Source organism: Anguilla anguilla, chromosome 6 (assembly GCF_013347855.1).
Source record: "Anguilla anguilla isolate fAngAng1 chromosome 6, fAngAng1.pri, whole genome shotgun sequence".
NCBI classification, from domain to species: domain Eukaryota; kingdom Metazoa; phylum Chordata; class Actinopteri; order Anguilliformes; family Anguillidae; genus Anguilla; species Anguilla anguilla.
In genome coordinates, this window is record NC_049206.1 from 57,059,274 (window position 1) to 57,085,153 (window position 25,880).

The following is a 25,880-nucleotide window of genomic DNA, read 5'->3' on the forward strand; positions in this document are numbered from 1 at the left end:
CAGAGAAACAGAGCAATTCAAACTCCCGCTTCTGCTTTTTTTTAGTGGATGAAACAATAACTAAACTATTGGGGGCAGTAGAGTAAGGAACACTAGAGATCGAAAAAGACGTCGCGAGAAAGAACCAAAACAAGTAGCCTGCAGGTACTGTTCAGTGGTTGTGACTGCCCTGCTGATCTTTTTCACCATCTAGTGGCTAAATCTCATGACTGCTCTTCCCTGCCAAGGGAGCTGTGAGTGAGTGTGAGCGTGTGTGTGTATGTGTGTGTGTGTGTGCATGAGAGAGTCTGTGTGGGTGTGTGTGTATGTGTGTGAGACAGAGAGGGAGAGTGTGTATGTGTGTGTGTGTGTGTATGTGTGTGTGTGTGTGCATGAGAGAGTCTGTGTGGGTGTGTGTGTATGTGTGTGAGACAGAGAGGGAGAGTGTGTATGTGTGTGTGTGTGTGTGTGTGTGTGTGAGAGAGAGTCTGTGTGTGAGTGAGATTGAGAGACTATTTGTAGTAGTACTGCTTCCACCAGTTTAAGCCATAAAGCTGATTTGAAAAACCATAGTTAACCAGCCTGACATAAGCCACAAGTGCTTTGCCCTGGGAGGGACATGTTTGAGTTTCACGGCAGTCAGAGTGAGGTCAGTTGCCATGGTTCCCCAGCCCCACATACTTACAGCTGCGGCGCTTGATGGACAGGGTGGAAAAAAGGATTGTTTAAATCAGGGGTGTCAAACTCCAGTCCTGGGGGGGGCCACGGTTTCTGCTCGTTTCAGCACGAGTGAGTAAAGTCACTGATTGGCTAAAGAGTCCAAACGCCGTGTTCTCAAGTCTTTAGCTGGCTGCTGATCGAGAGGAAACCGCAAAGACCTGCAGACACTGCTGCCCCCCCAGGACCGGGGTTAGACAGCCCTAGTCTAAATGATGTCAGCCCTAGTCTAAATGATGTTATCCCCAGTCTAACTGATGTTATCCCCAGTCTAAATGATGTTATCCCCAAGCTAAATGATGTTTTTCTGGGCAGTTGCTTTTCTACCTTGTGCGCCATTAAATATAAAGTGTCACAGATGGAATCTCAGCCTAATTAGCATTAGCGAGTAAAACGCAAATCTCGTTCGACTGGGGATCTTCAGGGGGTGGAGCAACGCGGTTTAAAATCTGCTCACGCAACTGCCGCGCAGCGGCCCCCGTCGAGCGATGAAGTCCTCCTGCGGTGGACGTTGTTATTACACTCGACAATTTGTGTGTTTCTGGTCTGATTCCACAAACGACAGATGTAGCCTGAACAGCTAAACCCAGCGAAGACGGAAGTAGCATCAACGAAAATCCCGAGGACAACAGACAGACGACAACAGACATTATACGGTGAACTGGCTGTCTTAACCACGGTGATATTTTGCTCTCACTTCCTGTTTCCCCCCCCACCCCCGAGGCTTGTTTTGTGTAAAATCTCATCCAACCAAAACTTAGAGGCTGCATGAGACATGGCGAAGGCTTACGTTTTTTTGTTCGTTTGTTTTTTTAAGTTATAACTTTGAGAATGTGACTTTCCTGAATGCACTGGGGTCAAATGTATTAGTATTACAAGAAATTGTATTCCACAGGAAGGAAAGCAGCTCGAAATGTCCCATCTCATTTCCAGAGGGCTCTGGTTGAGGGGATCCAAAGCTTTAGCTCAGGAGATGTTAGTAACATTTGAAAAAGAGGTTCATAAAATTTACCAAAAATAATCCCATGAAAGAAGACACTTCCACAATACAGGTGAAAACAGAACGTTCTTATAAAATTGGCAGTGATGTGCAGGAATTCTGCTGGCAAGGGTTAAAAGTGTCTCACATAAAGAATTTGGTCCAGGTCTGGCTCTGCATGGACTGGCTGAGCAAGAGGAAGTTCTCTTAGATATTCCCTGTGACCTCTGACCTTTTATTACCCATCCAGGCCCAGCCCATGTGATTGAGCACTGTGCTCTCGTGTGAGTGTGTGGGTGCAATCTTGTGACCTAATGCAGAGGAGGATATCTCCATATAAGGACCTTTTCACATGGTAAAGAAAGGCAGCAAACACAAGCCAAGGCTATTCTTTTACCTAAAAAACCAAAAAAACCTGACTTTACTTCATTTATTTCAGCGTGTATGGGCAAACGCTCAGAATAAGAAAAGCAATAATCAAATATCAGATGTGTAATTTCAGGAGCTTTTCAACAGCAAAGTAAATAGTGCTTTAAAAAAACCACATCTTTCCATTTATACCGATTGAAACCTTTTTCAAGTACAAATGAAAAGGAACACAAATAAATACCAGAATGTGGCATAAGCCCATCTACGCTATCCCAGCTCTCAACCTTTTTGGCGAAGCCAACCTAACATCCATTAGTGGTGGGACGGGGGGAAGGGAAAGAGCATCCACCATATTTGAAGTTTTATCTCTCGTTGAGGAACCCGCCGGCAGCTTCTGAAAGTTGTTCGGCGCTGCTCTAGATAACAAGACGAGCTCCAGAGCTTCTCCCTGACCTAGAAAAAGCAGGCGAACGCAGCCGAGCCGATGTTGTCTTCCCACCGTCCCGTGGAGACGCCCAGCTGCCACAAACGCTCTAAAAAAAGACGCACTCCTCTCAAACAGAGGGCAAGGGAGGTATCGCTGTTTCCAGCGTGATGGATTATTCATCAGTGCTGGCACAATCGCGAGGAAGAAAGTATGCGGTTTCCCAAACAGGAGACCGGGGCCCCCCCGCAAGTCCAGTCTGCACCCTGAACCTTACATCGCCTCCAGCCCTTCTGAAGCTTATCGTTTCGCGCGAACATAAACAGAGGAAGAGATAAGATCAGTGCCCTTCTCTTTCAGAAGAAAGTTTACGCGACAGTCATTAGTTATACGCAGTTTGCCACTGCCATCGTAATTCTGCAGAAACAGGAAGGGCATTCATGCTAGAGTGGAATCATGGGTAAATTAACTCCAAGTGAATCTTATCTTGAGTTTGACACGGATTGTAAGTCTAAACTTTCCAGGAAAACTAATTTAAAACGAAACCCAGAGATAGTAACTAATGTGCCATGCTCACTACAGAAACACACACACACACACACATTAACTGTCCCAGAGACCCACTCTTTGTGACATTCACAGCCAGTCCTGATACCAAGAATGTCAACCCTTTCTCTATTCCCGCTTATCTTGCCGAAGTGTCTGTCACAGAACAAGCCTAACAGATGGCTCCATAAGTCCGCTTGTGACAGACTTCAGTTTATGAACTCAGAAACAATAACTCAAAATATTAAGTGAAGACTTCCAACACCGGTGCTCAGCAAGGGGGATGGGGGGTGGGGTGGTCATTTTGAGACTTATTCCTGGAGCAACAGCATCAGTGGTCTAATTATTATTGCTTTCTGCCTCTCTGGTTCCTCCAAGACCACCTTTTTTAGCAGCCTGTCGTCGGGGCTGTTCTTAACCTCAACTTGTTGACCAGGGAGATTAATGATTGGTCAGTAAAAAAAAATAGAACTGTCAATCAAAGGGGCACTCATCAGCCATTACCCGAAGGCGGGACCTCAGGAGCGATCAGTCCCTGTGTCGCCCTAAATCACCTTGGAGAGGAGAGCGGGGGGGGGGGGGGGGGGGGCGGGGGGAAGCACCGCGTGAGCCGCGCCTCGGCCGCTGAAATAGGCCACCAGATGTTTCGTCAGCCTTTCACGGTGCTCAACCCGCAAATGGGGCGCGAACACATCAAAAACACCTTCCCAGGTCTGCCGCGAAGCCAGACGAAGGGGGGGGGGGGGTGGGACCGCAGCGGGAGCCCGACAAAACCCGCCGCCATGTTCGGACGAAGCAGCTGGCGCCGCACGCCACGCCGCACGCCCTTCAGAGCTCGATAAATGTCCTGAGTGCAAAAATATGTCTGCCAGAAGTATCGAAAAGCAAATGAGAAATGGAGAAATGGACACGGCGGACAAGTATTTTTTTTTTTACATAATACAAGTGTCTTGGATGGCTGCAGTGAAAATAATATTTAAAATATTATTTCTTTAATTATTTATTGAATGTACCTTACAGTTTATGTTTCAGAATAGTAGAATGTATGGTTCTTGAGATTAAGACTCATGTCCCCTACAGGGGACAAAAAATGAACTGCAGAATCTTTGGAGGATATGGCTCATATTGGCAGTTTTGGGAAGAGACAGTGCAGGTTAACTGCCAAACCGCCCTCTTCCAGGATCCAGTGCAGAATGCCCCGGAAGTGAATGAGTGATTGGGATCTGGTTTTAAAAAAAAAAGCTCCCTTCTCCATGGAAAACAGCAGCACTGGGTGAATGAGTACAGGGAAAATCTACCTTCTCTGGCTCTTCTGCATTGTGGGTGATTTCTTGTCAGGTTGCCATAGAAACATGGAAACATGTACAGTACGTTGGGCTGCAGAAGGCGGGTTTTTTTTTCAAACCTTTTGATTGACTTGCTGATGCCCTGTGAGTGTGTGTGTGTATGTGTGTGTGTGCTCGTGGAGTGTGTGTGTGTGTGTGTGTGTATATGTGCATCTGTATGTGTGTGCTTGTGGAGTGTGTGTATATGTGCATCTGTATGTGTGTGCTTGTGGAGTGTGTGTATGAGTGCATGTGTGTATGTGTGCATCTGTATGTGTGTACTTGTGGTGTGTGTGTGTGTGTGTGTGTGTGTGTATGTGTGCATCTGTATGGTGTGCTAAAAATGGCCGTGCCCTGTGTGCTAATAGCTAAAGTAAAGGCGCTCCTGTTCCCCCTGGACCGGGGCAGCAGATCCGTTTCATCCTGGCAGACAGTCGTCCCTCAGTGTGATTTTTGAGCGCTGTCACTCGCGCCCCGTCTCAGCGGTCCCTTCAAGCGCATAAAATAAATCACTCCCTCGGAAGAGAAAGTTCCTCTCAAGAGTTCTCGCTGAAATTTATTCCATCTTCCGGCTGCATACAGAGGCTGGAGAATTTTATTAATAAATAAATAAATAAATAAATAAAATTTAAAAAAAGGATTTTGGATTTACAGCTGGTGAGGCTAGCCTTTCTTTGCGAACAATTTTCTTTCAGCCAATTTCAGTGCCCAATTACACCTCCGATATCTACCCCCCCATCACCCCCCCCCACCCCCGCCACCCCCCCATTAGTGGTTGCGCCTCATCCAAGACGTGCGCGGTTTAGACTCCTCCAGCATGGCTCCTTGGCCTGTGCTCGAAAAAAAAAAAGAAAAAAAAAACTGTCCATTCTGAGTCATTATCCTGAACGTTAAACACACTCCACTTCAACAGGCCCTTCCACAATCACGAAAACCCGCAAACACTCCGCTCTGAGACACCCTGTTCCGGCTACTGCTGACAGACAGCGGCCGCATGAAAACACCTCCTCTTCAGGAGATCAGTTTTTTACAGGTGAATATTAAATGTGCTCTCGTGTCCTACGTGATTTAAAATGGCAGCGGCAATGGCTTATTAAAATCAAGGCGTAAAATGACAACGAAGTGACAACGAAAACAGTCAATTTATATTGAGTATAACGATGCTTTCCTGGGTTGGGTTGAGGTGGGGTGGTGGGATGGGGTGAGGGGGCGAGGGGCGTGGCTAGAGAGCCAAGTGGAGGCAGAAATGAGGCAGAAAACCAGTACTGCGTGCAGCTCTGCCACTCAATATAATTGACAGTTTAATTAGTCTTGAAATGTTAAGCACTGCATAGGCTTTTCTGACGATAAAAAGGCAGGTAACTGAAGCAAGTCGATCTATCAGACCCACAGAATCATATCCTCCCCCTACCTAAGGCTGATGTTTTTTTTTGGGTTTTTTTTTTAATGAGCCGCCATGTTACTTAACAGCACAACAAAAGATTCCGGTCAATAGCAGCGCCAGGCATGACTGGGATGAACACTTTTCTACCTTAGCATGCCACTGGACCAAAGACTCGAAGCACAGCCAGTTCTCTGAGAAATTAAACAAAGAGAGAATTTCTGGCCTACACACTCAGGAAAAAAAAAGAGTTCATTGGCTTGTGTCCATAGGGAAACCACCTTTTTAAGTTTTTTTAAAGAAACCCTCTAGGGTATGTAGCTGGTAAAAGCTTGAATTGATTGAACCATTTTGCCTGACCAGGAACACTAGACAGGGTTCCTCTTCCATGGAGACACAGGGCAGCCTTGTGGCACCATTTTGTGTAATTGTGTAATTAAGGAAAGACTGCACATCAGCCATTGGCTTAGCCTGCACACGCCACGCCCAACGGAACTCTTTCACTGGTGTTCGTTGATCCCAAACATTGGGCTCTACAGCATGTAGAGAGTGAGAGAGCGGTCACGGTGTGGCGTGTCATTAGCCGTCTAGCGTGTAGCGGTGAGAGAGAGAGAAAAAAAACTGCCAGCACAGGAGGCGAGCGCCAGACTCACTGGAGCGTAACCCCAAATTTCCCCAGTACACACGCGACGGAGGAGGTGCATAACGTGCATCGCGTACCGTTGCCTGGCTGTACGTCACGCATGACACCGCGCGTTTCCAAGGGTAACCGCGCACGTCTTCGCTCTCGGGATTCGGCAGTTGGGGATTCAAAACTACAAATAGGGAATCGGACGTTTTGAATTAGGGTGGCAGTTGGGACACGATCCGCCCCACGTCGCTCACTACCCTTTGAGCCGCCCTATAAAGTGCCCCTGATGTAATACCGACTCCAGACGCCGTCAGATCATAACATCAACCCGGCCTGCTTGTCACCGCTTCAGCGAAACCCCTTTTTTCTCGAAAACAAAAAAGGGGGTCCCGTGTGACTCCACGACTCTGTTTAAACCGTTTGAAGAGGAGGTTCAGTGTGTTCACCTCGTCGTGTCTGAGGCAGAGCCGCAGCCCCCGCCAGCTTTATCTGTGTCTGTGGAAAAGGTCTTTACACCTGCTGCTAGGCTACGCTTCCTCCTGTTGACCGGACTGGGCGTCACAGGATGACACTGACTTGACCGTTTTGAAGAGTAGGTTCATAAATGTCAGTGTTCTCAAACTCCATTGCTTTCAGTTGCCAGAAGTGATTGTGACATCACTATTGGAATGTTCAGTTAAGAACGTTCTAATCACATATTTGTGACCTCACACCTGAAAGGGTTAAATAGCCGGTCCCCAGTTCCACACACCAGACAGATCATGCTAATATCTTTCAGCTGTTTTAATTTTATCTCTCCACTTATCCTCAAAATTCTGCTTTTCCACTGACTCATGCGTTTTTTATTTTTTTATTTTTTTTGTTTGTCTGTGTCCTGGCTTTTTGGCAATTCTACAATAAAAGGTTTTGTCGTTATGCACTCGAATTGAGTCTCCCTCTGGAACAGGCTCCCTTTGAAAACGATAACAACTGCAGGCAAACCACTGCTTCAGACTGAAAGAAAGTGGCTATCCCGTAAACAAAACACACATACTTCTCAACCGCAAGGGTCCACGTAAAGCCTATGTAAAGTTTAATTTCCATTTCTATCCACACACAAAAAAAAGGAAAAGCGGTTGCATTTTGTACTTGCCCTAATTGAAGTCGTGTTGTTTCACTGTTTAGAGTAAGAGTTGAGCCATCTATCATTGGCACAGGGGGGAAAACAAATCAGGCAAAAGCGATAATTGCTGTTGGCTGCCGTTGCCCCACCAATTAAAAGTTAGGTTTTCATCTTGTGTAGAACACTCCCAGTGAGATTTTCCCATGTAGGTCAGGAAGATGCTTCAGCCAAAGCCAGACCTCAGCAAGCCCCGAAGCATTCTGGAACACTGGGGGAATACTCCAGCTAGGCTGCCATTTGATTCGTTGTTTTTTTTATCAGCCATGTGGAACACAAATTTGCTATAAATCCCGAAGTTTATAATGAAAAAGATTTAAATTATAGGTGTTCATTCATATAGAGCATAGGTGTTCATTTACATTGGGCAAATGAGGATTTAAATAAGTATTTAACCAATATGAGTACTAAGATGCAAGATTTGTAAAACATTGCTAACTTTTCTAATCAAAATGTATCAATATTTCAAGTCAAAATTATTTTCAAAGAGAGTAACGGAACAACATTCAAAGACAATTTCCGCAACACGTTTCCTGTCGTGACACCAGAAAGCAGCAGCATTCAAAGGAAATCTACAAAACCAGAAATATTTTTCACATTCCCCTGTGGAAATGCCAGCTCGGTTCCAGCCTGGTTTTAAGCTGGTCCAGCTTGTCTGAAGCTGGTGCTGCTGGTTTGCAGCTGGTTTGGAGATGGTCAAGCTGGCAACAAGATGGTTGAGATAGAGTAGCAACCATGTTGGCAAAACCATGTCCAGCTGGTGGTACAAACAAGAGACCGTCACCAAATTCCAGATGGTACCCAGCTGGAGCAGAAGCTGCTTCCAGCAATCATTTCTGTTTTAGGCTGGCAGCTGGAATTTTCCACCAGGGGTTGAGAACATTCTCATAGGAGACAGGGGAGGGGACAGGGGAAGGGACAGGAGAGTGGTCAGGGGAGGGGACAGGGGAGGGGCCAGGAAAGGGGACAGGAGAACGGTCAGGAGAGCGAGCAGGCGAGAGGCCAGGGGAGGAGACAGGGGAGGGGCCAGGGGAGGGAACAGGAGAGGGGACAGGAGAGCGGTCAGGGGAGGGGACAGGACAGCGAGCAGGGGAGAGGCCAGGGGAGGGGACAGGGGTGATGACATGGGAAGGGGACAGGGGAGCGGGCCAGGGGAGGGGACAGGGGAGCAGGCCAGGGGAGGGGACAGGGAAGCAGGCCAGGGGAGGGGTCATGGAAGGGTACAGGGGAGCAGGCCAGGGGAGGGGACAGGGAAGCAGGCCAGGGGAGGGGTCATGGAAGGGTACAGGGGAGCAGGCCAGGGGAGTGGGCCAGGGGAGGGGACAGGGGAGCAGGCCAGGGGAGGGGACAGGGGAGGGGACATCGGCGGGACGGCGGCGGCGGACGGACAGACCCCTTACCTGCCGATGAGCAGGAACTCGCCGGCCACGCCCAGCCGGCGCATGGCCGTCAGCAGGCCGCGCACCGTCATGCCCTCGCAGAAGCACACCACCACGCGGGCCTTGGGCAGCCGCTCCCGCAGTTTCCGTAGCAACCGGTCGAAGTGCCTCTCGCCGGCGTTGCTGTAGATCTTGTCCGAGTGCGCGATGCACAGGCCCTCCTGCGAGGCCAGCTCCTTGAAGGCCTCCATCCCGCTCTCCCCGTAGTTCCCTGCGCGCGGCGGCAAACAAAAAAAAAAAGAATAAATAAAATAATAATAATAATGTCAACACCTAAAACTGTGGCTGGAGATGTGGACTTGATTCAAGCCGAAACACTTTTCTGTATGTGTTTCAAAAAAAAAAAAAATACTGCCATCCTGTTGTTCCACTTTATTTTGTGTGATTCATTTTTCTCAAAGTCTCTGAGGAGACAACATTTCGACTGAGTCATACATACAAGGACTCAGGACAGCTGTCTCAGGCCCTGACCGCTTCCACACAGTGAAATGTCCACATTTATTTAACTCCAACAGAGTACATACGAGTCCACTAGGGACCAAGCACTCAGTGGGCAGAGTTGATTTAACACCGAACAATTTATCGTGTATGCCATTTCACTTGATCATTTTGCATCCAGTCCTTTCCCAGTAGTAGGGATAACAGTAGTATTCGTCATCATACAAAAGCATGCACATCACCTGTGTAGACAGGCACACACTTCCATTATGTATCTTCAGTCATCAATGTCGTGTAAGCCCCATAAAAATGCAGAGCAAAATACAGTATTGCCCCCCAGAGCTGCCTTTAGTTCTGATCCGAATTACTAGAGGGAATAGGGTCTGCTTGTTCAGGTATTCATGCTGGATGTCGCGCTATTATGGGAAGGGTGATAAAGCACATCTACAAGCAATTTAGTTTTATTAGGCCAATATTCTGCATTTCAGTCAGATTATTTATAATGTTGTCTTTGAAAATTGCTTATTTGTATTGCCTTCTTTGTGTTCTATCTTGCTTTATGATACGGTGGCGCTATAAAATTGCAATATTGAATCAATCAGAGGTTCCATCTATGCTGGACATCTCATTTCATGTTGTAAAAACCCATGCTGATGCATTTCTTGTCTCTTTCACCTGGGATTGGAAGTCTGTCGCATTCTAGGATTTCTCAGATTCGTCTTAATCCACTCAGGTAATTAGTCAATCAGTGAGCTTACAGAGGTTGCCATGGGCAACCGGAAATAGATAGCAGTCCAGGGCAGCGTGCAGAAAATATGCTGTCCACCGTTTATTTTATTGAAAGATAGGCAAACAGTGTTTATGTTCCGTATTTCACTGGAGACAGGTGGTATTCCCAAACAGTCATGAACGTGAGAGATGCCTGTTTTCCCTGTAGCCAGCTAAGTTCTGCACATACCTAAACATCGACACGCTGGTAGAAGCTAGGTGTTAGCATTGCCCTAGATCTTGCCCAACAACCATATGCAATTATTTCCCATAAACCCGTGCACTGTACCTCCCCTATCTCCCATCAATCTGTCCGTGGGACTGGACTCTACACCCTCCACCCCTCTGCGGGTCAAGACCCCTACACCTTCCACCATTTGTCAGTGGGACTAGACCCCTACACCCTTCCCCCCTCTGTCTGTGGGATTGGACCCTACACCCTCCACCCCTCTGTCTGTGGGACTGGACCCTCCACCCTCCACCCATCTGTGGGACTAGACCCTATACCCTCCACCCCTCTGTCTGTGGGATTAGACCCCTACACCCTTCACCCCTCTGTCTGTGGGACTGGACCCTCCACCCTCCACCCATCTGTGGGACTAGACCCTATACCCTCCACCCCTCTGTCTGTGGGATTAGACCCCTACACCCTTCACCCCTTGAAGGTGAGACCTGGTCATGACCCGACCATGCACGCTGATTACAATCCGTGAACGTTGCGGGCTTCTCCAGGCAAACATTTCAACAACTCCCCCGTCCCCCCCCACACCCCCCCCCCCTTCACACACCACCCCCCCCCCCTCCCCCCACACACCTCTCTCTGTCTCGTGGGCGCTTATATTTCACACCTCACCGGCTCATTCGACTGTCTCTCAGTTTATTATAAAAAAATATCCCTGTCCGCCAGCGGCGAAGCTTCGGCTGTCAATCACCGCCCGTCCCATAACCCCTTGCAGCTCTTGCTCTCACCTCACGCCCCTTCACTCTGCCCCGGGGGGGGTCCCTGTCTGGGGTACGTGCGTTTACCAACCATGAGCAGGACTGGGGGGGGGGGGGGCAGTTCAATGCAAGTTCAGTCAAGTTCGGGAAATGGATCAAGATTCCACTCGTGAACTGGGGAAAAAAAATGCCATATTGCTGTATGAGGATTTTCAGTAAGTGCTCTGGATTTCAATTCACTTCCTGAAATTGACTGAATTGGAGTGGAATTGACTCCCTACCTCTGACGATAAGCACTCTTGGCTTTGTGCTTTTGTCATGTTTTTATTTTTTTTTTACCGAAAGTGAATCATTGTTGTTTCTTTCCAGTCTTCTATTGCACGCACACGTATTTACTTTGTACACACACACACTTTGCATTTCATAGGGATTATCATTTCTGCGCAGCGAGGTAATAACCGATATGTTCACGAAAGGATGTCATGTCTACTTTGGGGTCCCACGGAGGGCTGGATGTGAGTTATTTCCCAGGTATAAAATACCACGGAGTTGTTATGATTCAACACGATTTGTTTGTTTTTGGTCTTCCGCTCTTCTCAGTATATCACGGGTCTCTACTGGCCAAATGTTTTTGTTTTGTTTTGTTTTGTTTTGTTTGTTATCGGTCACCTATGTGAGAATTATTAAACATGTTATGATAATTATTAATAATAATAATAACAATCTATATTATATTATTATATGCACTCTTTGAACGTCGCTTTGGATAAAAGCGTCTGCCAAATAAATGTAATGTAATGTGATGTATTATTATTATTATTCATATTTTTTTAATCTGTTCATCATTGTAGGGGTCATGATGATTCATGATAATAACACATACATAACAATTCTGTTCAATGCACATTTTTATAAAGACATATCCACACAGAGATTACCTGGGGAAACATGTAGATGTTCATCTTGGCAAACCGGTTTGTAGAAGTGGGATCGCTACTGTATTTCTTTTTTCAGTTCCATAATCAGACAGTTGATGAATAATATTTGAATAATAGAAGAACGCACCGCATTAATTCCTCAATCAAATGAGGAGAGTTGATTAATTAATTCAGGTCTGCTTAGATGTGGAAATAATGAAAAACTGGACTTCGCCCGTAATTTTATAATGGAATAAAATTTGCATAAAATTAATCATTCTACTACAGAGAAGGGCGGACTAATTAATCTGGGAAATGAATGTGAACATACAGTGCATACATGTCTACACACTATGAACATGCATATGTACATGCACAGTATATGCACATGTAACCAGAGCACATACATCTGTACATGGTACAGTGCATACGTGTACATGCATAGCACATACATGTACACACTGTTCAGCGTGCATACTGCCTGAGCGTGTGGTCACTACACCTCCACCACACCTCCCCTCGTGAAGATAGATTGATGAAGGGATGGAGTAGATAATAGAAAGTGATAGATGGGGAGATGATAGATGTATAAACGGAGGAATGGATAGATTGATGCCTCCGCGGCTCGGCTCACAGCAAGATGAAGACGCACTGCACTTGTTCGTCTGTGCAGTGCACCTTGCATTATGGGCCGGCTCCACCATCTCTGCTAACTATGAGCCAATCAGCACCCTGGAATAAATACCTCCCCCTTTTCAAACAAAAACTAACTTGCTACCTTTCTCTAAATGCACCATATGAATCAGCCCAGTACTTTGTATACTGTGCTATAAACACAATCTCAGTACTTTGCCTAAACTGTAGAACGAACGCTGTGCTACAAGATTACACCCACGGTGCTACAATACCTGATACCTTAGTAATGCATATGGCCACCAGTTTGTCTCCACCATGTGACCCACAGGGATTGAAACACATATTACAATGGTTGTCCTCCAGGGGTCCCCATTCGCAGTTCAATGGCACAGTCAAGCAACAAATCGTACAAATTAGTTTCTAATTGAGACATTTATTAAATAAAAAGTACTTGAGTAGCTTTGCAAGTGATCAGTTAAAGCAGCTGATTACACAGTTAACTCAGGTCACCTGATTTCTTGGGTCTGAATCGATCGCAGTTCTTAAGGGAAAAAACAAAAACCAGCAGACTTTGTGGTTCTCCAGCACCACCACTGAGTATCACTGCAGTAAAAACAAAAATGCATCCATACAAAGCAGGTTTTAGCCCAACATTAAAACACCTGATTCTACTTAAGGTCTTGGTTGAAGAACGTGATTAGTTAATTCATAGAATAATTTATTTATTTTGTTTAACTTTTTTGTGCAGGTTAAATGTAATATAACTGCTCTCGTTTTTAACTTGTGCGTTTCCCGACTGCTTCTATCATGCTGCTGTTACAACACTTTAAAATACTGCAGCGTGTCCACGGTAACTAATCAAACTGAATGTAACATGCTCGTAAACACCGCCGTCAATCACCATCTGTCCTTAATTAGTGCCAATTACTTTATCAACTTAGATGACTGAGGTGGAGCAAATGGGATAATTGTTTGAGAAGGGGCTTGACAAAGAGGCTATCACTCACGACCCCTAGCTGGCGGAGGACTAAAGTACGATGCGAGAAAACAAGGGGAGACAAACTGGTGGCCCTAGTAATTCAAAACATAACACAAACTCTGACACAGAGTTGGCAAATGGAGGATGGACCCCCCCCCCACCCCCCTTTATCTGGGGTCCTCCCAAGATTTTGGAGATTGGATTTTATTGTCGCCACTGTTGTGCTTTTTCTTCCAACTTGAAAGTTTATTTTTTACCCACTTCCTGTTTTTGGGGGCAATTCCGGATCTGCCTTTTCCAATTTTCTGTTTCACCTATCTTCCTGTAAAGCGTCGTTGTGGCAATGTACTTGTAAAAAAGGCCCAAATGCAGACAAGATCGAATTACACTGAATGGGCCTCATTCACAAAACTTGTCTGAAATTATTTTTACTTTTGTTCTAAAAAAATGTTCCTATGAAAAAACAATATGAGATTCATGACACACGTGCAGACCTTTGTTTTTGAGCATGTCCCAGGTGTATGCAGTGATGAATTTGCATAAGGAAACGGCCATGAGCAAATACACATAAGGAAAAAAATGATAAATGCCGAAATGTTCTTGTGAACGTTCTTACGCGCTCTTTTTACGACCAGATGTGATCGTACGCATGTTTTTCGTGAATGAGGCCCGATGTGTACTAGGCGCTTTACTTCCTCATTGCTACACAGACCTTGTTTCAGCGGTACTGTCGCAAGCTTTTCTCATTCCTTGCACATAAATCTGCTTCAGCACCTGGCCTCCACACTACTGCCCACGCCTGGAAACTAAAACACCCACAAGCCACAAACACCAAACCCCTCAGTCTGGCCTACGTTTGCTTGAGAAACGTAGACCAGTAATCACTCACTGCGACGTAATAGTATAATCACATCTTTTTCATTTTTGTTTTTAAAAAATTATTATTATTTACACATGACATTCAATAGGTAAGATATGAGCATAAATACCATACAAACAAAAATTATTGTTCCCCATTCAACAATGCGTTTCAAGTAGGCGTTCGTTTTTAGAGCAGGATATTTAAAGTGACCCCTTTATACCGTCGTCTGGGGGGTTTAGTGCAAGGACAGCCTTTTGGATCACCTGTAAACAGCAGGACGTATATTTTTGGAGAAAGGGCGAACTTGCACTCATCCTGGACTCATTTTTTTCTTTCAAACACCTTTCAAAGTTACTGCAGTGAGTTGGAACAGCTTGTTCCACAGAAAAAGTGTAAACAGGATTCATGGCAATTCTGCCAAGGCAATAATTTTACACTTATTTAAAACATCTCATTTTAATTTATTCTGAATGCATACAATTTACATCCACATCCACATCCCTCTCCCCTTCTCACTCTCTCTCCCTTCCCCCTTCTCTCTCTCTCCCACTCTCACATCTAACCTCTCTCTCTCTCTCTCTCTCATACACACACACATGCACACACACACACACACACACACACAGAAGAAATACAAACATACTATAGAAAAGATACAAGCTGGTATCACCAATAATCAATGAAACCAACGAGTGGTTCTCCCCCGTTATCACTATCAGACTTGTAGATGCTCAATATAAATTAGCTTTAGAATTGCCAACATTGTTTTTTTTTTTTTTTTTTTTGCGCTGATGGAAGATCATTAAGTCTGGAACCAAGTCCTAATCCCCAAAAATCGCTCAAGTGTTAACTGGAGTGTTACGTGGCTAATTAATAACGGGGCAGACGTTGCGCTGTGACTTACCCTCGGTATGAACCGCCGACACGTAGGTCCAGTTGTAGCGTTTAACTATGTCCAGGATGGCCCTGGCTTGTAACGTGTCCGAGGGAACGACCCTCAGAAAATACTTGAAAAGTGTTTTGTCGCTCAGGTCGATACTGGTTGCTGAGTAGGCTATTTGGGGAATGTTGAACAGCTGTAGTAAATTTTGAACCTGAATCGCCACCGAGCTGGAGCCCGGTCCAATGACTCCAGCGATGGGTTTCTTCGTCGTTGGGGGCTGATTCGAAGGCGCTCCATCAATGCACCATTTGGAGCCATCCTTGTCGTCCCGTATAGATATAAGCGAATCCCTTATGAACTCGATACTTTGTTCCAAAGCCACGGACGAGTGCCAACACGAGTCCCTAATCTCGCAGCCCAGGGTAATGTTCGGAAGAAGGTTGGGGTCTGAATTGATGCGGTCCAGCGTGTGAAACATGGCCTCCACCCGCTGGATGCCGTACTGTTCTCTGACCTCTCCGCATTTTCTTTCCGCGACCTTCTCGGCGGACGGTTGGTGATGAACGGAAAAAAGAGCCCCAATTACAATATCCCCCTCCATTCTGGCAACGGAGCGAGACACGGCCCTGGGCATTAACGACCTTTCGTAGAGGCGGCTGGACAACGCGTGCCTATAGAACAACACCGTTGGGAAAAACAAAAGGAGGACTGAATTCATTTTTAAGCGTGCCATATTCCACTTCACGACAACGGTTTCGGCGGTTCGGGCATAATATCCGTCTGTGACAGCTGTCTGGAAACCTTAGCTGTCTGAGAGTACATCCAGGTTGGACGAAGTGAACATCGTTTGCAATGACAATTTCTTGAATTAATCCACCGTAAAGAAAGTCCTGCTAAGAGACAAAAAAAGGTGATAGGAAAAAACGAATATACCAGCTGGATATAAGATGTATGAAATATTAAATAGAATATTCTTTGCGCTCTAATACTCTTAAACGTGATTTCAACTGAGCTAAAAGTTGGGCTGTCCACACGATGTCATGGTTAAATGCACAAGCCTGAAATATAGGCTATATAATGTAAAGTAATTTATAACTACTGACATCAAAACCCTTAAACCATTCTAGATAAAAAGATACGTGGGCAGATTCGAAAACATAATTTGAACAGCGAAAAAGGGGACCCCGTTTTTTATTTATTAAATGTTAATATGTTGCAAAAAAAAAATTATACTAAACTAGGCGCATACATCGATTCGCTCTACCGTTTACAAATGCCTGTCTTGTTATCGAACAGTCAGAAGCATTCATTTTCAATTTCATGCCAATTTAATTTTATCTTCTCAAGTGCCGTTCTCTTTCCATTGAAAAAATTGGTTTGTGAGACGTGAGGAGCGGGTTTCAGCACGCTGGACAGCGCTAGATCACTTCATTCACGACGCTCCTCTCTATATAGTAACGAAACACCTTTCGTTCACAGGTATTTCGCGGCGTACATTCTCCTGACAAAGCAAAACCCAACACTGACCAACAATCAGTCGCCTCTTCCCCTAATATCACACACGAACACAATGCCACTTTCATTAATCAAGGAAATAAACCCAAATTAGCAGCTAAACCACGCATCATGACAAATAGTACTGTGAAGAAACGCCGAAGGACGATTACCTTAGCATGTGTGGCTTTGGCGTTAAGATACAATCACGGTGTAATTGCAAGTTAATTACGAGTTATCATGAGATCTGTTAAATACATAGCGCGCACGATCTACGCTCGTATTTTTGTTTGTATGTTTACCATTAATTTGACCCGTCTCAACAACGAGAATGAATCGTCTGCAGATCGTAACGGATTGATTGATCACTCACAAGAAAATCGCAACAACGAAAAAAAACTGATGACAGCGTGAAACGGTCAATCTCGTCGTTCAACTCATCTTCGCCGCACCTAATGTACTGGTACGCCCTAACCACGCAAAGACCGAATACCGCAGCAACTGCTGTGCATTTCCTCGAGGAACTTGAACATACCTGTTTCCGCGAGACATCGCGTGCCTCGCCGCCTTCTGAGCCGCACGGTCCTTGGCTGTGGTACTTGAGGTTCTATCGCTCACTAGACTCTTTTCTTTCTTTTTTTTCCAGCGGGACCGCGAGTGCCCCCCATCTTTGCCGGTTACGCACTACATCAGGAAATCGGGTCACACAAGCTGCAGTGTGTGGCCCCAATAGAGAAAAGGGACACGTACAAAAAAAAAAAAATTCAATTTAAAACTACAAACTGAAATACCGCGCCTTAGCCTGTTTATCTGACACATGATTGATAAGCATACTAGTAACCGCAGTACAGTATGAAAAGCCATGTGCTGGAGAGATCTTCCCGACCTAACATTTAGTAGCATTCTTCAATTTGGGGAAGTGTGATCCTTTGCGCAGCGGGGAGCAACACAGAATAGCTAAGCGCTGTCCAGCAAAGCAGACGTGGTCAGATACTCAATAACTCAGCCCATAGAAAGGTAGGCTACAAGTATAACAGATTCCCAGCAGGCGACATCTTGTGCTTTTTTCACCTGCCCTCACCCAGTTCTACCCACTGTTAAATACCCTCTTCAGGAAAAAGATTCAGAGTACCAATGATTTAAAAAAAAAACATATTTATAAAAACTCCTTTACACTGGAAAAAAAAATTCTCAAGACGAATGTAATTTAATTGACATGACAAATTTCTGTCCAGTTTATATAGACAATTCCAACTAAAAGTGAGCTCTAGCAAAAAAAAAAAATGTCTGATGTGGCCCAATGTGATTTAAACAGGCTATCTCAACCTATTCTTTTCATGTCAGCTTTGGTCCGTTGTTGGATGACTTGCAACAAGTTTGTGTAAATCCTATACAAACTAGTCACATTTGTAAACTCCCACTCGTGTAATTACTGGCGTAATCTGATGGAAATTCGTAGTTAAACATAATGGCAAGAGGTAATTTATGGTCCACGGTCACGGACGCTGAAGCGCTTCGAATCCAATCTAATTTAGACTGTCTATAAAACTGTGTCCCGTTCCATTACCGCTATGTTTTTACACCTCATTGAGGCTGTCTCCTAACGAAAAAAGAAAAAAAAGAAAGAAAAAAAAAAGAAATCCTCACCTGAATCGGCTTTCAGCCGCCTGGCCCTGTAACACTGCCTCTCTGCCTCTCAGCTCAGTCAGAATACAAACAGACGTCCCGAACAGACGTCTTTTCTGACCCCCCTGTCATGCTTCCTGACTTCCAACGGCGGTACGATTCAGATCAGGACCTGGAAAGGTTAGGCAGGTCGGCCCACTGGGTGAGTGACTCAAGCTTAGCACTTACATTAATAACAACGGGAGCTCTGATATAGCCCAAACCTCTTTTAGCCTTGACATTGGATATTTACGAGGAGCGGTGTCATATTTCAGACCCCGGGTTCTCATGTTGCTACGCAGTTTGGTCCTGGACCTGGCAAAACAGCCGCCCCCCACCCCCCCACCCCCCATGCCGCCCCTGCATTTCAATGGCATGTGAATAACCAGAACAGGCCAATAAGAAATGTTGTTTTATGTACAAGAAAATTGGCCACACCCACCCAGACACCAACAACTGCGCCTTCCATTTACCATCCGCTGCAACTACATGAACCCCACAACACTTTTCATTCTGCTATTTTAACACTGTATGAGTGACACTTATTTCATTATGGAATTGCAATAGCACAGCTAATGGGACACATCGTCACACCCTCTTTCCCACAGCTCCCCATCTAAATCAGACCTACCATGTGATTATCCTCACCACCAGCAGAGGGCGCTCATTGTCGGCACTCAATGTCCAGGCATCTCGAAATGGCTTCTGACTTGTTTGTGGTTTTTTCAGCCATAAAGCTTAGCGTGCTCACTCAAGCGCTGACTGTTACCAGCGATACATCAGGGTCAGAATCACAGCTCGCTAGGATCTTTCTTTTTTTTTTTTTTCCTCTTCTTGTATTGAACAGAACCACAGTGCCCCGGGTCAGCCCTCTGTAGAATTGTAGTTATTGCCAGTGCTCCTAATGCCTCTGTCAAGTAGACAACAAACAATAAAACGTTGCAAGAACTCGTAGTCGCTAGTGTGACTCTTCACCTCTGAAATGACGTTACAAGTTGTAAACTGAGAAATCGTTAGTGGGGGGGTGGGGTGGGGGTGGGGGGGTGGGGTTAACCAAATCCAATGGGCTGAAAAGATTATTGTCATCCGGTTGTTTTTGTCATGGGTGAAAAAAGGAAAAAGGAAACCAATCAAAAGTTCAAGTAGCAAGAGAAAGAAGAGGAGCACTATGCCAGTTTACATTAAACATTTCAAGAAAGCTACTGTGAGACAGTCTGGTTTGACTTCCATTTGGCTTCCAGATACTGTCTATGATACTATACTATGATGGGAACATTACCAAAACAGTCTCAGAACATACTAGTGCTATTGTGGGGGTTTACATGGGTAGGACGATATTTGCAGCTTTTGATTACACACGCACTGTAGAATTAACGACAGGAACAGCCCTGATTGTTTTGAGGCACATGGAATCACCCGATGAGATTTCATTTTTAATGTTCAATGTTCATTCCGCCAAGCAGTTCACCCTAAACAGCATCCAAACGGCATAGAATCTACTCTGTCAGACAAATATGCACTCAATTACGTAATTCACTCTCATGGGGGGGAGGGGGGGAGGGGGGGGGGGTATTCCATATGACACAAATGTCTCTGGATTCATTCTCATGCAAAATGAAATGCAGACGGTTACCCACCAACACTCGTGCAATCTACTCAGAAACGAGCAATTTATTCATCGGACTGCCAGACCAGACTGCTTTCAGGATGGAACTCAGAATCACCAATGAGGCTACCAGAGATTACAGTGAATCCCAGCAATGTCTGCTTGGACAAAAGCAACAAAACAACATTACATTACATTCATTTGGCAGACGCTTGTATCCAGAACGAGGTAACAATAACAATAACAAAAACAAAATGCGGCATTTGATATCGTTTCCTATCAAAACCGCGACCGGAGTCAATGATGCGCGTTCAAAACTGAGTCGTTACGCAAACATCCGTTTCCCCCCATCTACACGCAAACGGTTGCGTAGCGTGCGGATGGTTCCGGATCAAATACCCGCCAGCTTTCTGAACGATGTGTACAGTTTTATGGGGGTTATGCATTCAGCGAGACTCATGGGTGGTGCTCAACATGATAAACAACGGCAGCACATTCGTTTTACTCCAATCTGAGAACTTATAGAGGTTCAGGTCTGACATTGGGGTCCATTTTTGTTCTCACATCAGGCAGAAGGTTAAGGGACTTTATTCATGGCCAGTCAGGGTCCACGTCCCTCGAACTTTGGCCAAGTGACAGTAACAATAAAGGACCATCTCTTTATAGCCCTTCATACTTCACTGTAGTCTTCTAGCGCTTCTTGCTGTAATCCAGACTTGACTTAGCAAAGAGCAAACACAAGTGCAAAGACCAGGGATCGAAGTACGGTAATTTCCCCAGGTGCGTGGGGAAAGCACAGGAGACTCCCCAAGAGAGAGATTTCCCAAAATGACTCCACAGCAGCACTACAGTTAACAAATCACTACTAAAGATGGATTTTTTTTTTTTTTACAACGCTTATGCCTGGCTCACAATAAAATTAAGATTCAGGACAGGTGCAGGTCTGTCCTCTCCTCTGGCAGCCCTTGTCCAAACACTCGATGCTGACATCGGGGGGGTTTTTTTTGTCTTGCTTTCTTCACAGAGAGAGAGAGCGGGATTAATGGAAGCTGAAAACAGTCTGTTGTGCAGCGGGACAGTCCGCGGGACGCCAGACGGCCCGCCTCACGCACCGCTTCGGACGGCTCGCCTGCGCTCCGGAGGGATCGATGAAGGTCGACGCGGCGAGGAGCCGGCCCCCGCTAACGCGATTAGGCGCTCGGAATTAGGGGAAAAGTAAAAAAAAAATAAATAAACAAACAAAAGGGAAAAAAATCGATTTTTTTAAATAAAAAAAAAAGCAGAATGGTTAACTGCATTCAGAAAAATGGCCGCTCTTTCAAAACTCGGTCCTGTCCAGCTGACATTTGACAGGGTAGGAAAATGTCAAAGAGAATGAAATGATATCAAGCGAATGTGGCGGTAAAGGGGGCCTGGCGCGTTGGCACGGGCTAGCGGCCCTGGATACCCGCGCGGCTTTGCCCCGCAAACATGGCAAATATCTGCCCGCCGGTGCCCCCTTGCCTCACAGTAAGATGTTCAGTGTTAAATCAACTCTTACAGTGTACATATGATACCTATTGGACTCATATGTACTCTGTAAGAGTTGAATTAACACTGGACCTTTTAGTTCTTCAGTTACTACTCCATAAACAAGGATGCGTTACTGTGCTCAGGATTCGTTATTCGTCAGACACAAACAGCAACTCAGCTAAACTACTCCAGTGGTGGTGTTGGCCATTATTATAAACAAGTCGTGCCAGGAGATTTAAACTGCCTGAAGCGGCACAGAAAACAGATAATGTGGTACTCCACCTCAGAGAGTACTGCATTTTTAAACCGTGCTGATGCCGAATATAATTAACCCTTTACGTGTAAGATAAGAAATATGTCATTAGAATGTTCTTAAACGAACATTCTAATGCTGATGTAACAATCATTACTGGTAATTGAAAGCAGTGAGGTTCTGGAACATTGACTTTTCTGAAAATAAAAAAATATTCTAAAAAGAACTATTCAAAGGGTTAAACACTGCATTATAGCGGTGTACATAGTCATAAAGGCCCTGCTCTAGAGTTGTGCCCAGGCTCTAGTAATTGACATGTAAGTGGCAAATATTCCTGGAAAATGATGACTGAATATGGATTGAGCACTGAGTGTCCAAGTCATATTTCAAAATAAAATAATTCTCTATGAGCTAGAAGTTTGGATAATTATCTTTCCACATGGTAAGTGTTAACATTCAGAAACACCAGAAAAGCGAAGGGCAAAGTTGCTTTTTTGTTAATTTGAAAATATTTAGTTTGAAGACTGGATTGAACCTGTTCTAGTAACCTTGATTTATTTTGAATAGCCGTGAACGCTGTTTTGTTGCCAAGCCATAAACGTATATTTAGATAGTACTAATCCCTGTTTTGTCAATTATGATGATAAATATGTTACATAGCTGTAAGGCAACGCTTGTCCGCGTTTCGAAATAAGAGCGAAAAATAACGTGCACAAATCAAGGATTGGTCGTAAAAACAGCCGCCACCTATGAAATAAAACAAGTGTCTGAACTAGATCGATTAATGGGGGAAAACAATAACGGTCTGCGGGGCCAGACAGCACATCGTTCGCTCACCTGTTAAAGAGAGGCAATTCTCCAGACAATTACATTTGGTTTTGCTCAGGGCAAGAGAGACGTATCAATCATCGAATTTTTTAACGACCGTTTATATTTTATTAACACCATTTATTTGAGACGGATTCAGACTGCCCTCTGGTGTTTGTTGTCTTTTTAAAAAAATGCCATTTTCATACTTTGCACGAAAACTCAGCAAAATACAAATAAGAAAAAGTGTTGTCAAGTGCGTGTGGTTGCATAGTGATCGAGTAGCTGTCTGAGTGTATTCAATATTCTTAATGCGTTGACAGAGTATTTCTCTTCGATTGGATCTGGTTAATCGTAGTTTATTACAGTTCAAAACCGCGGTTATGAAACTAAAACTCAGTATAACTGTACGTCTGTGTGTATGTTGGGGGGGGGGGGGGGTATAATTTAAAATAATAGTTCAGTCAATTCAAGTTGTTTATTTATTTTTTTATTACATTTTTTATCTTGCCATCGGCCGTTGGTTGTTTTTACAGAAGTTGCCTGGATTGCGTCATTCTGCAGAGTCATTACATTGCTTGCCAGTGTGATAAATGTGACAGCACGTGGTCTGGTTTGCCTTACCTTTGAGCACGTGCGTTTCTGTGAGCTCCATCTCCTCCATCTTGACACCCGAGAAGGATAAGCTGTTCACGCCGTGCTTTCCTTTCTTAAGTATCGAGATCACGCAACGCACCGCATAACAGAACACGAGCATCTTGGAATAGCTGCGCCCTCTTGTGGTCACAGATTCCCCGGTATCAGCAATCGACGGAACGCCCTTGGATTTGACTCCACTAACTGCGTCTGGCAACAAGGTCCGATGCGCTGGTAAAAAAAGAAAAAAAATTCCGTTATTCAAAGTACGGGTATTAGCTCTTACCCTTAGTCACAGTGCGCGCTGTTTTTTTTTTTTTTAATTAGGAACAGATTCATGCTTCAGAAGCCAGATGAATTGAGTTAATTGATCAATTAAAGCAGTTCGATACACAGTTAAGTGATGAGTAACAAGAAACCCTTGTAGGAATGTGGCTGGACTGTAGTAGATGTTCAGAACATACCACACAGGGTAGGCAACTCTGGTCCCGAAGTGTCAGGTTATTTTTATTTATTTATTCATTTATTTATTTAGTCAGTTAGTTAGTTAGTTCAAACCCCCCTAGCCACTTAACTTGATTAATTATCAGGCTTAATGAATACAGTTGACCATGTGCTGGAGGTACTTAGTGTACATTCATACTTAGAATAGACTCGAGACTTGACTGATAATCGATCAAACAACCGTAAAATTAAGTTTGGAGGGAACAACAACTAAAGCAAGTCAAGGACTGTGGCACAGTGGGTAAGGAACTGCGCTTGTAACCGAAAGGTCGCAGGTTCGATTCCCGGGTAAGGACACTGCCGTTGTACCCTTGAGCAAGGTACTTAACCTGCATTGCTTCAGTATATATCCAGCTGTATAAATGGATACAATGTAAAGTGCTATGTAAAAAGTTGTGTAAGTCGCTCTGGATAAGAGCGTCTGGTAAATGCCTGTAATGTAATGTAATGTAAAGCATCAGCACGGCCAGGGTTGTCCAAACTCCCTGCTGTATAGGAGAAATGAAATGCTGCAGGAGATAATGGAATTCTTCCGTTTTATCGCGTATTCCGGACAGGTCTGATATATATCCTCTTTGATTTCGTTACGTATCGAGGCTGACTCGCAGGACGGTCTATGAATGTATTAAGATTACTCACGGAATGCTTTACAGGATGTTCCGTAAAGGCCCTGTTCCGGAACTTTCCGGAGTTCTCAGGAGAGCTTTACAGTGGATCGAGTTCCACTCAGTAAGCACACTGCATCATACAGCAAGTAATACAGTAACTGTAACAGACTGATGCAGCCACATCACTCTCTGATTGGCTGCAGACGTCCAACAGCTTTCTCCCACTGACCCACCAATTCACAGAGTGAATACCTTCCAGAGACCCGGCAGAGAGATAAATGTTGCAGAGAAAATATTTTCTAAACCATTATTTGTTGTATTTTTTACTGAATGCCCCCTGCGGTGTCGGTTTCAGCAAAGTAGAGTAAGTGACTCTTGAGATTAAGACCAGAGACTCATGTCCCCTACAGGGGATAAAAACTAATTGCCAGGTCATTATTGATCATGCTGCAGACAGGAGATCAGTGCTAAAAACCTACTTGAAAACACACGAGCTCTCCACGCGTCAAAGGTCGCTTTAACAGGGCCAGGAAGCGGCGATGACCCACCTTCTGGAATCTTCCGCCCCCGTTCTGCTCGGTTTCTCCTTCTGGAACTGCTGAGGACCGTTTCCATGAGCACTGGGAAAAAACAAAAAAAAAACAAATGTGAAAGCATCGTTATTCGTCACGTGATGAGCCTCGCTCTCTCTTAACTTCAGCACAGGCTCAGGGGGAGTGTGTTCACACGGTCACAGGAAAGGTGGGGTACCCCAAAACCCCACATGGGGACAGCGGCTGCAGACACCAGCGAGCCCAAACCGCCCCCCCCCCCTCCCTGCTGTCCCTTGCACAGACGGGACGGTTGGCGGCTGACAGCTGACGGGACGGGACAGATCAGCCGCGAGTCAGATCCAGTGCTCCATATCACAGCAGATGAGGAATTTGGAGATGGCATCCCCTGTCCCCCCCGGAGCTGGGACACCACTCTGATCCAAATGAACTGCGACAAGACCCAGAGGGACAAGGCTAATGTCATATCCAACAACGCAGACCTCGTTTCAACTTTGGGGTGGGGGGTACAGGGAACAGGACATTTTCTTTAGGTTTTTTTTTTGGTGGGAGGTGGGGGGGTGCTAATAGTGCCCGCCAATACGACATGATAATATTGGGGGTAGGCTATTTAAAGTTTTCCCAAATTTGGGGGGGAAAGGGACATGCCCCCTCACAGGGACAGTGGTCAGCATCCCACGGTGGGGTAGGGTTCATCACATAAAAATTTATATTTATTTTAAAAATTGGTTTGTTTTATTTAACCTTTCTTTTCCCACATAGATCAGTTAGACCTCTCCCTTGTAACGTCTCATTTATAATTTAGGTGGGAATGTTGTGAACATAAAACTGTTGCTTACTCTGGATTTTGTAGATCAATGGGGTCAAATGTCA

The 25,880-nt window shown here is 45.0% G+C and overlaps 1 protein-coding gene and 1 long non-coding RNA gene across 4 annotated transcripts in view; both read right to left on the reverse strand.

The window, feature by feature from the left end:
• Window positions 1-17,587, reverse strand: part of grm1a (glutamate receptor, metabotropic 1a) — a 49,058-nt gene extending 31,471 nt beyond the window's left edge. The window contains exons 1-3 of one of the 2 annotated variants that reach the window (XM_035420824.1): window positions 17,401-17,587; window positions 15,393-16,264; window positions 8,911-9,160 (exon numbers count right to left, since the gene is read on the reverse strand). In XM_035420824.1, the coding sequence (XP_035276715.1) occupies window positions 8,911-9,160; window positions 15,393-16,104 (962 nt within the window). In that variant the 5' untranslated portion in view covers window positions 16,105-16,264; window positions 17,401-17,587. The remainder of the gene's footprint in view (window positions 1-8,910; window positions 9,161-15,392; window positions 16,265-17,400) is intronic. The other variant, XM_035420825.1, reaches the window with a different exon arrangement.
• A 5,589-nt stretch (window positions 17,588-23,176) lies between these two features.
• The window catches only part of LOC118229892, a 77,905-nt gene continuing 75,201 nt past the window's right edge, over window positions 23,177-25,880 (reverse strand). The window contains exons 4-6 of one of the 2 annotated variants that reach the window (XR_004765763.1): window positions 25,005-25,076; window positions 24,488-24,551; window positions 23,177-23,575 (exon numbers count right to left, since the gene is read on the reverse strand). This is a non-coding gene — a long non-coding RNA (uncharacterized LOC118229892). The remainder of the gene's footprint in view (window positions 23,576-24,487; window positions 24,552-25,004; window positions 25,077-25,880) is intronic. The other variant, XR_004765764.1, reaches the window with a different exon arrangement.